The sequence below is a fragment of the Drosophila mauritiana genome, chromosome 3R, assembly GCF_004382145.1.
Source record: "Drosophila mauritiana strain mau12 chromosome 3R, ASM438214v1, whole genome shotgun sequence".
NCBI classification, from domain to species: Eukaryota; Metazoa; Arthropoda; class Insecta; order Diptera; family Drosophilidae; genus Drosophila; species Drosophila mauritiana.
The window spans coordinates 26,011,263-26,020,957 of record NC_046670.1 but is presented as its reverse complement, the minus strand read 5'-3'; the positions used below and the strand labels follow the sequence as shown (position 1 = coordinate 26,020,957).

The window sequence follows — 9,695 nt, the reverse complement described above, 5'->3', positions numbered from 1 at the left end:
TTCTGAGCCCCCAAAAATTGTGGTAAGCCGACGCCCCTGCTCCTTGGCTGTTGTAAAAGCTGGCTTGGGCCTGACTTTGACGATTTCGTGGTCACACAGTGTGAAGAATGGCTAGGAAATATTGTATGCACCGTTGTTTGGTGGGCTGTTACAGATTTACAGATTACTGAGCCAGATAACAAATGAAAGTGCCCTGGCATTTGCTTTTTTCTGTATTTTTCAGTTGCTCCGCTCGTTGGACAGGAAAGAAACCCAGAAGGAGGCGATCGTTACAACAATAGAGAAAAACGTTGATTCAACCTTTTAGCTGTGAAGAATAACAGCAATTTGGGTGGGTTTTGGTTTACATATGCTTTATGGGGAAAGATCGACGATAAGAATCTGGCTGAGCTGGGTTTGATGTGGAAGAAAGTCTGCGCTGGCATTTCTAAGCATCCTTCCTTCTCTGTAGTTCCAGAAACTAACTTTTTTAATACTGGCTACACAAGGGAAAGGGGCTTATATGCTTACGAAATAGTTAAGCTGAGTTTTTAAGTGCATTTCGATCGATATGTATCTTAATTAGTAGTTAAGGTTGCTCTTGCCAGCTTTGTGTGAAATGTCATTAAAAAATTGTTGTGAAAAAGCTTATACTTTTACACATTTCAATATTTCCAAACAATTACATATTTTCTTCGCAATGACGATTTTTTGCCACCAAAGGAGGAAGTCTAATATTTTGCCATAGGTGAGTAGACTAGAGATATGTTTCTAAGCGTTAATCTTTCAATTGTTACCGAATGTTGTCATTAAAAATAATCAAGGAATTGTTATTACTGCATTTAAGCCATTCACTTGATCCATAATTTTGCATATTATGTTGGTATATTTAAATTTTAAAATATTTCCTTACCGCAACACACGTGATTCCATTCCAGTAGAATATTTCCGAAGTGGTGACAACCCCAGTCAACAGAGATTTCCAACACTGGTTGCCTTGACATTGTAAATAAATCGTTTTGAGAGATAAAGCTGAATCCGACCGAAAATGGCCAACAAATTCCGGAGTCTAAACAGCAATCTGTTCCAGCTGGCCAGGAGCAGCATACAGCGGACATGGGTGCGACCGCGCACAAGTTTTCCGGGTCGTGGAAGCGGCTTTTCTGGAAATCGCAAGCTGCTGGGCGCCCTGGGAGCCCTAACCGGAACAGCAGGGCTGCTGATCTACGCCCTGGAAAGCAGCGTGGATGCATCCTCGGACTGCGTGCATCCGGCGCACCAGCACTGGAATCACAAAGGGCTTTTGTCCGCCTTGGACAAGGAGAGCGTGCGCCGAGGTTACACCGTTTACAAGGAGGTCTGCTCCTCCTGCCACTCCTTGCAGTACATGGCCTATCGCAACCTGGTGGGAGTGTGCATGACGGAGGCGGAGGCCAAGGCCGAGGCGGAGGCCATCACGGTGCGAGATGGCCCCAACGAGGAGGGCGAGTACTACGAGCGTCCGGGCAAGCTGTCCGATCACTTCCCCTCTCCATACGCCAACGAGGAGGCGGCCCGTTCCGCCAACAATGGCTCTTATCCGCCGGATCTCAGTTATATTGTGTCGGCTCGCAAGGGCGGCGAGGATTACGTGTTCTCCCTGCTCACCGGTTACTGTGATCCTCCGGCTGGTTTTGCCCTTCGTGATGGACTGTACTTCAATCCGTACTTCTCGGGCGGAGCGATTGCCATGGGCAAGGTAGTTGACAATGAGGTGGTCTCCTTTGAAGATCCAAATGTGCCTGCATCGGCCGCCCAAATTGCCAAGGATGTGTGTGTCTTCCTCAAGTGGACTTCAGAACCGGAGACCGACGAACGCCGCCTGCTGCTCATCAAGGTTACTCTGATTTCGGCCTTTTTGATTGGCATTTCCTATTACATCAAGCGTTTCAAGTGGTCAACGCTCAAGTCTCGCAAGATTTTCTTCATTCCCGAACTGGAGGCCCAGGCCAAAAGGGAGGCGGAGGAGGTCGCCAAAGCAGCGCGCAAGGCCAAGGAGCAGGAGTGCAACAAGTGCGAGAACCAGAACGAGAAGAAGGACTAAGTTTGGTGAACTGTTTAAATAAAGGTTTTTGAATTTAAATGAATGCCGCGCATTTTATTTATCGATAGGTTTTCCAGGGCTTAACCATCCGTGCTGTAAAGCACGAACAATTGCTCTGTTATTGATTCTTGCCGGTCTGTTAAATCAGCTGTTATGTTAAAAATGTAAACAAAGTTTGAGTTTGCTAAAAATAAAGTTTAGACTTTAAATTTGGTTTATTTAGTTATTTCTTGTAACAATGGCCACATATCCATCTGCCAAATTCATGGAGTGCCTGCAATATGCGGCTTTGAAGCACCGGCAGCAACGGCGCATGGTGAGCTTATTATAACGCAACATATTATATATTTAAAACATAAATACTAACTTTTTGTATTTCAAGGACCCTCAGGAAACCCCATATGTGAACCATGTGATCAATGTGAGCACTATTCTCTCCGTGGAGGCCTGCATTACAGATGAGGGAGTCCTAATGGCTGCACTTTTGCACGATGTCGTGGAGGATACGGACGCATCTTTCGAGGATGTTGAGAAACTCTTTGGACCGGATGTTTGTGGACTAGTGAGGGAGGTGACGGACGACAAGTCCCTGGAGAAACAGGAGAGAAAACGCCTGCAAATAGAAAATGCAGCCAAAAGTAGCTGCAGAGCGAAGCTCATAAAGCTGGCCGACAAACTGGATAACCTAAGGGATCTGCAAGTCAACACACCGACAGGATGGACACAGGTACTCGGGCCCAGCTTGCTTTGAAAAACTTAAACTTATGTATTACATATTTTCTTTCCAGGAGCGTCGTGAGCAGTACTTCATTTGGGCCAAAAAGGTGGTGGACAATTTGCGAGGAACCAACGCCAACCTGGAACTTAAGCTGGACGAGATCTTCCGCCAACGCGGCCTTTTGTAAAATCAAAAACTATTCAATTACAGATGAACCTGCTTAATTTTTATTGTTCTTGTAAAAGGCCAGCATCAGATTGGCCAACTGTTGGGTCTCCGCCAGCGTTACAGCATTGTAGAGGGAGGCTCGAATGCCGCCCACCGACCGATGGCCCTTCAACTGGATCATGCCCTCCGCCTCGGCTTTGCTCAGGAACTCCTTCTCCAGAGCATCATCTCCACTGGCACTGCCAATACGGAAGGGTACATTCATTCGGGAACGCACATTCACATCCACTGGACAGTAGTAGAATCCATTCGACTGGTTGATGGTGTCGTAAATCAGCTTGGACTTAGCCGCTGCCAGCTTGGCCATTCCAGCGACTCCTCCGTTCCGCTTGATCCACTTGAAAACCAGCCCCATCACATAAATGCTGCAAGGAGAAAGTTTAACAAAGAATTCAGAAGCTATGTATCATTCTGGGCTCACCCAAAGGTCGGCGGAGTATTCAGCAGTGAGTTGTTCTTGTCCATCTGCTCAAAGTTGAGGATGGAGGGCGTGATCTTCAAGTGCTTGCCTATCAAATCGTCCCGGACAATGATCACCGTGGTGCCCGCTGGTCCGATATTCTTCTGGGCTCCCGCATAGATGACGCCAAACTTGGAGACATCGAAGGGACGCGACAGAAAGTTGGAGGACATATCGGCCACGAGTGGCACACCGGCTGGCACCTCGGGCACAAAGTCGAACTCAACGCCCTCTACGGTCTCATTGTCGCAGTAGTAGACATACGAGGCATTGGGGTCCAGCTTCCAGGTCTCCTGTCGTGGAACAGTTGTATACTTGGCCAACTTAGGCAGCACAGCGTTCACAGTGCCGTACTGAGCCGCCTCCTTGGCCGCCTTGGCCGACCAGGAGCCGGTGATTACATAATCAGCAGTGCCAGTCTTGCCAATCAAGTTCAGAGCCACTGCAGCGAACTGTCCGGTGCCGCCGCCCTGCATCAGCAGGATCTTGTAGTTGCTGGGCACGTTGAGGAGCTCGCGAAGATCGCTGATGGTCGCATCGTGAATCTTGGCGTAGTTGCTGGAGCGATGAGACATCTCCATGACCGAGATGCCGCTGCCATTGCAGTTGACAAGGTTTTCCTGCACCTCTTTCAGAACCTACATATGTAGTTAGAGATTACAATGTAATCAAGGTTACTATTACAGACTTAAGTCACGTGTGTGACGGAGTGGTGCCACCCATTTCACCGACCTCTTCGGGCAACTTGGCTGGACCGGCGGCGAAGTTGATAACCATGCTGATACTATGTAGTGCGTCTGCGATCTATGAACCTCTCTGGGAAGCGGCTAAGTATTGACTAAAGTGTTGAGCTGCCCGTGCGAGTATTCGCAATCGCTGATAAACGAGACGAAGGCGGCGCAGAGAACAGCAACAAGTCACCGGGCAGTAAACAAAACGCGTGCGGAAAAACAGACTCAAACTCGCCCGACTGGACAACGAACTCGGTTGCTCCAGTGACGGATTCTCCCCCGGGAGGGTATTCCACTCCGAACCCCCCATTCTGGACTGCGCTCCTGTGGAGTCCACGAAGCCAGACAAAGGCGCGCGGTACGGCGAATTCGATCAAAACAAGTCGGCTAACGTATATAATTACATATGTACGTATGTACATACATACATATGTGCAACGCACGAAAACAAAGTGCTCCCCAGTGCGCCCCCCACTTCAGCGTGTGTGCCCCGCCCCCAAGCCAGCGTGGGTTGCCATGCACTTTTCGCTGGAATGACAATAACAAGCGAGCGACTGAGTTCGCAGGCGAGTAAACAAGCCGCAAGCGAAATGTATAAGTGCACTGTACAGTGGAGCATCGATGCATGCGACGGTGTGTTTAAGATTTCATAAATTTTAATAGAATATATGAATTATTTGTTGATGCTTACGACTAGTTGATGTTTAAGTAAGTTACAATACACATTGGCACCATAATTGGTAGTAAATTAAAAGCAAACCAAACCGTCTGCCGATTAGGAATTCCGCGAACTCTTTTGCACGCCTGGTCATATCTGCAAACTGATGCCTTATCCTTATCCGCTTCCTATTGTAAAAGGGCAATCAGAAGTGCTTTGGACCTATGCTACGAATACTTATCTTGGCCTATGTCTTGGCCAAATTCGTTGGCCGTCTAATTACTGTATAGCACAGCCCGACTGAAAGGTGCTTAGAGTTTCCAATTTGCTGGTGCGCCCAGAACGAATTTCCTATGAGAAGCTGGCCAACGTGTCTGGAAACCCAAACGTGCTCGGCTCGTGCGTTCCATTTGCGGACTTGGAGTATAGTGGGTGGATGTGGGAGGATGTGGGTGGCAAGGTGCTGTCTGTGGTGGGCGGCGGGAACTGGTTCGCCTCTTCGGGCGTTGGGATGTGGGCTGGTCATTCATAAACGCTGAGCCAAAAAGCCAATAATTTTGCCCTGTAATGTTGATTGCACAGCTCAATGGGGCGCCTTTGGCGTCCAAGCCGTCGGAATGGTGAATGGCAGTCGAAAAAATCCTCAAACAACAATTTCGTTTTGACTAATTAGGGTTTTTAAGATTTATTGCCCGGCTGCCTTAAAAGTAAGTACATAATTTCAGTTATGGCCGCTCCGCCTGCACTTTGTTCACAATGTCGCTCCAAAACGTTCCGTACTCCTGTAGCACAGTGCCCCTGCAGCGAAAAGTGAAAATGTTAATTCTTGTGGTTGCTCGCAAGTCATGATTGTTTCTAATTTATTCGCAAGAGAGTCTATAAATAGTTAGTAGATGATGATTGGGCAATTTCAGCAGATGATTTTTGAGGTGAGACGACACTGGACAACAGTACTGTCATGTTCTATAAAATGGTTAAGGATAAAATAATACATTTTATAGCTAATATTGTAGCCATTAATTCCCTTAGTGTACTTTGAGTATTGATTTCAAATATTGTTGCTTGTGCAAGATGTGTCCATAAACTTTGCTTGTCTGTTTGTGATTAATTCCCATATTTGCATATTTTGGTTTTGGTAGAATGATAAATGAGACAAGTGTCCGGAAAATAAGTTTTGTGTGGTTAATTCACAGTTGGCACTTGCTTATGTTGGCCAGTGTTATCTGGCGACAAAGTTGACAAAGTTGCTTAAAAAGCATTGACAGCTTTTCTTTGGCTTTTTTGAGCTTGTCACTGCGCGGCGTCTTTGCCTTTGATGCCTTTTTTGTGGACCATTGATGGGGGGTGTGCTCTTTCCAAATAAATCAATTACATAATGCCTTTTGTGCGATTATCCGGCAAGTTTTTGTCCGCCTGACAATTATGCGCGCATTACATTATGTGGGTCAACGTGGCGTATGATTAATGAATCCCTTCACGGGCCACGATGATGTTGCCACGGCTTAGGCTACTTCCACCGTCTCCGCCTCCGATGATAATGATGATGATTACGAGGGTGATGGGCCATAGAAGACACGTACTGTGTTGTACGAAGCCAGTTTTGACAAAGTGCTTCATTGAAACTGTCCAAAAAAATGGGTGCTAAGCGGTCATTTATTAAATGAAGTTGGTAGTAAAACTTCTGCAGACATTTAAGTACGTTTGCTGTGACTGTAAGATCACTACTCAACACTTAAGTTAGTTAGATTAGTTCTTTCTAGACTCTAGATCTTTCTAATAGTTCCATACGCTTAAGCTATAGTTATCAACTTACGTGAAGTAGACATGGCCCCGCTTATTTTGCGGTGCCTTCCAGATGAGCTTGGCGCCCAGCTTGTCCCGGTTGTCCGAGTGCGTGATGGCCGAGCACTCCGGAATGGTCTTGGTGTTCTCGCTCTGCACCCACTCGCCGATCCACTCGTTCGAGTTGGCATCGCGCGCCTGCAGGAAGAATCCCCGGAAGACGGTGCTCTGGTCCGAGTGCGGGTAGATGACCACCGATATCTGCTGGCCGGGATGATAGCTCTGCGCATCGGCCACCACCTCGTACGGATTCGAGTGGGCGGGCTGACTCCGGGCCTTGCCATGATTCGGCTGATTCGCCCGCTGCTTTACGCACGTGTCCGCCGGAGCGCCGTCCGGAAAGGCGACTGCGGCGCCTATCAGCAGGAGCAGCTCCAGCGACAACCACTTGAATCGATCCTTCATGGCTCTGGAATTCGATTTTCCTGATCGTGGGAAAAAACGCGCGCGCTCTCGGCTAATCTGACGCTGAAACTCGGCTCGCCGCCGCCATCGCCGGCCGCTTATAAACCCAGCCGGCAATGCCACAAGCGCCGCTGCCGCCGAAGACATGGGCGGGCGGTCCAAGTGGATAGATAGCCACTGTCGGGGGTGCTTAAATAGGAGCGTTTAGCTATCCAAGAAAGCCAGTTATTGGGGAAGTCAGTGCCCTAAATCATCTTTTTCTTGACTACGATAAAACTCATTCTAACAAGTTATTTGTACTGCTTAAAAAAGTAAATAATATGCAAAAATATAAACGAATATTCCACGCTTTACTCTAGAACTCTTTGCTGTTGATCAACTGTTGTGATAAATAGTAATTAATAGCCTTTGATTTCTTAAATTTTACTAAACAATTGCACTAGACCCAACCGTAAATCATTATTTTATTCGGTTTTTAAGTCTCGAAAGAACTAACACGGAATGATGTGACACGAATAAATCCTTGACAGATGCCAGCTGCCATCCCAATAGATTTGCTTTGACTAAATTATGGCCGCAGCGGTGCTATTAAGCTGACCGCAAACGTAGTGGGGCCAACCAGTTTTTAATGATCAAAAAGCAAATGGCCAAAACACACAGAGTTCCTTTCCTGCACAGTGATCCAAACTGGGTCACACATTAGTCCCTCCCCTGGTCGCCGAATCGGATTTCTTTGCTCGGTTTGGTAGTCTGGGCCCGAAACTCTGGTGCTGCTCTAAGTGCTCCATTGCGAAATTCTATGCTTCTAATCGCTGAAAATGTTGGAAAATGTTGGAAAATGCTGTCCGCACTGCAAAATGTTCCGCAGTTTGTTTACTTTGCGCCTGTTCGCTGCATTTTTCAGCGCGTTTTAATGTTTTAATTGACAGGCAGCCGCCGTTGGCGTTGATTTCAATGAATTGAGTTGGCTCCGGTTGGGTTTTCCTTTTCTGATTTCTCATTTTTTCTGGCGGTTTTCCCCCTTTGAATCCGCTGCGTTTCGCATTTCCCAGCTTCAGTCGGCGGTTTCCTTTCTGGGATCCGCCAACGCCATTCCTCCGTGGAATATGGTTTTCCACCACCTCGTTTTCACTTTAGTTTTTGGCAAGTGGGATAATTGCAACAGCTGCTGTCAGTTGGAATACAAATGAAATAATTAAGTCAGTTCTTTAACTTTAAACATTTGCTTTAATGCATACTTATTTCGAATTGTTTTAAAATAGTGTTTATACTCATTAAGAGAAATAATTATGCGAAATAATTATCAATTAAGCTATAACAAATGGTACACAACACAGCTTTGTTTTATAATTCCTATTTTCGCCGCATATTTTAGCTATAAATTTACGTTTAAATCCACTGATTTAATTGCTTTTCATTATAAACTTTTTCATTATAGAATGGTAACTAAATAAAAAATATAAATCGAGTGCCCACTTATTTCTGCTCACTTTAATTATCTCTTTTTATTCAAACAGCATACCGAATGGCACACAAATTCTAATTTAATAAATTTGCAAATGACCAACAACACTTCGGGCTAACACACACTTTTTAGTGCTCAGATACACACACGCACTCACACTTTGGGCCAAGTCAATACCAAACTAGTTTCATTAATTAAAATGTTCGGTTAATTATTCAAATTGCACGTGCCAGCGTCAGCAACTTTTGCGCACAAAACTAAATTGTTTGCTTTTGGCAATGTGTTTGTGCTGAAACGTGATAAATAATACTCTAGATTGCTGAACTTTACAATTGGGCATTGGCGTCTATTTGCATTTCAAGTTGGCCGCACTGCAAAGGTCAGTTAACCCGGTGGCTTTGCTTTAACCGAAGGATCAGCGGGCCGAAAGGACATGTCATCCATTATGGATGCGGCGAATGCGAACTTTCAACTCCCTGCACTGGGCAGCAGCATCCCGAAATTTTCGGCCATTGAAAATGACATTTGCGCCACATCACACCAGGTCTTTTTACGCTACACAGGGGAAAATATTAGGTGACAAAAATTGTTATAGAAATCTATTTCATTAATCTATTCATCATATATGATTATCCTAAATACAAGGATCTGCGTTCTTTTTTATATAAATACACTATATTTACAACAAACTCATTCCATTATCACTAATTTTAAAGCTCTTTGTAAGCTAAATATTTTATCAATTAATATCTACATATTTATGCAAGCTGCTAGCGTGTTTCTTTCAGTGCACCCATCCTCCGGCCAATGCATGCGAAATTTACTTCAAACTAAAGTACGAAAAAAGTGGGGAAACGAAGGAAAACTGCCAGCCGCCTTAAACCGATGTGCCATGTAAATAGTGGAGCTTATGGACGCAGAGAAGGGGGGTGGAGAGGTGGCCCGGGTAGGGGTCGGAAAATCCACTTCATCGGCGACGGTTGGCGCGGAAAAGTGTGTCACCTGCAGGCGGGAAATGCGCAGGTCCTGTGAGAGCCGAAAGCGGCTGCCGCCTGATGGTGACTTTTCCTCGCAGACTTTTCACCAACATTCGCATTTTCCACCAAGGCTGTGGGAAATTCGGCTC

At 46.0% G+C, this 9,695-nt stretch overlaps 4 protein-coding genes across 5 annotated transcripts; 2 read left to right on the top strand and 2 right to left on the bottom strand.

Moving 5' to 3' along the window:
- The first annotated feature begins 294 nt into the window (after window positions 1-294).
- On the top strand, window positions 295-2,099 carry LOC117144125 (cytochrome c1, heme protein, mitochondrial). 2 transcript variants are annotated; one of them, XM_033309149.1, is made up of 3 exons: window positions 295-331; window positions 703-727; window positions 921-2,099. In XM_033309149.1, exon 3 carries the CDS (start codon window positions 1,028-1,030, stop codon window positions 2,060-2,062), a length of 1,035 nt encoding a protein of 344 aa, XP_033165040.1. In that variant the 5' UTR covers window positions 295-331; window positions 703-727; window positions 921-1,027; the 3' UTR covers window positions 2,063-2,099. The 2 variants fall into 2 exon arrangements, with proteins under 2 accessions (XP_033165040.1, XP_033165039.1); XM_033309148.1 differs by lacking the exon at window positions 295-331 and having other exon boundaries at window positions 592-727; window positions 918-2,099.
- A 119-nt stretch (window positions 2,100-2,218) lies between these two features.
- On the top strand, window positions 2,219-3,004 carry LOC117144126 (guanosine-3',5'-bis(diphosphate) 3'-pyrophosphohydrolase MESH1). The gene is made up of 3 exons (XM_033309150.1): window positions 2,219-2,378; window positions 2,445-2,789; window positions 2,851-3,004. The coding sequence occupies exons 1-3, from the start codon at window positions 2,301-2,303 to the stop codon at window positions 2,965-2,967; spliced, it is 540 nt and encodes a 179-aa protein (XP_033165041.1). The 5' UTR covers window positions 2,219-2,300; the 3' UTR covers window positions 2,968-3,004.
- On the bottom strand, window positions 2,985-4,312 carry LOC117144124 (probable phosphoserine aminotransferase). Its single transcript, XM_033309147.1, has 3 exons — window positions 4,201-4,312; window positions 3,430-4,106; window positions 2,985-3,373 (listed from the first exon to the last, which is right to left on the bottom strand). Exons 1-3 carry the CDS (start codon window positions 4,243-4,245, stop codon window positions 3,001-3,003), a joined length of 1,095 nt encoding a protein of 364 aa, XP_033165038.1. The 5' UTR covers window positions 4,246-4,312; the 3' UTR covers window positions 2,985-3,000.
- A 747-nt stretch (window positions 4,313-5,059) lies between these two features.
- Window positions 5,060-7,214, bottom strand: LOC117144106 (putative defense protein 3). Its single transcript, XM_033309124.1, has 2 exons — window positions 6,671-7,214; window positions 5,060-5,655 (listed from the first exon to the last, which is right to left on the bottom strand). Exons 1-2 carry the CDS (start codon window positions 7,102-7,104, stop codon window positions 5,583-5,585), a joined length of 507 nt encoding a protein of 168 aa, XP_033165015.1. The 5' UTR covers window positions 7,105-7,214; the 3' UTR covers window positions 5,060-5,582.
- Between the last annotated feature and the right edge of the window lie 2,481 nt (window positions 7,215-9,695).

Excerpts from the sequence above, each read along its gene's own strand:
- LOC117144106 (XM_033309124.1), bottom strand. The coding sequence starts at position 7,104 with ATGAAGGATCGATTCAAGTGGTTGTCGCTGGAGCTGCTCCTGCTGATA. Across the intron at positions 5,656-6,670 it reads CGGGGCCATGTCTACTTCAC|GGGCACTGTGCTACAGGAGT; the intron begins GTAAGTTGATAA and ends TTTTCGCTGCAG.
- LOC117144124 (XM_033309147.1), bottom strand. The coding sequence starts at position 4,245 with ATGGTTATCAACTTCGCCGCCGGTCCAGCCAAGTTGCCCGAAGAG. Across the intron at positions 4,107-4,200 it reads CAGCCAAGTTGCCCGAAGAG|GTTCTGAAAGAGGTGCAGGA; the intron begins GTCGGTGAAATG and ends CTACATATGTAG. Across the intron at positions 3,374-3,429 it reads AATACTCCGCCGACCTTTGG|CATTTATGTGATGGGGCTGG; the intron begins GTGAGCCCAGAA and ends TTCTCCTTGCAG.
- LOC117144126 (XM_033309150.1), top strand. The coding sequence starts at position 2,301 with ATGGCCACATATCCATCTGCCAAATTCATGGAGTGCCTGCAATATGCG. Across the intron at positions 2,379-2,444 it reads ACCGGCAGCAACGGCGCATG|GACCCTCAGGAAACCCCATA; the intron begins GTGAGCTTATTA and ends TTGTATTTCAAG. Across the intron at positions 2,790-2,850 it reads CACCGACAGGATGGACACAG|GAGCGTCGTGAGCAGTACTT; the intron begins GTACTCGGGCCC and ends TTTTCTTTCCAG.
- LOC117144125 (XM_033309149.1), top strand. The coding sequence starts at position 1,028 with ATGGCCAACAAATTCCGGAGTCTAAACAGCAATCTGTTCCAGCTGGCC.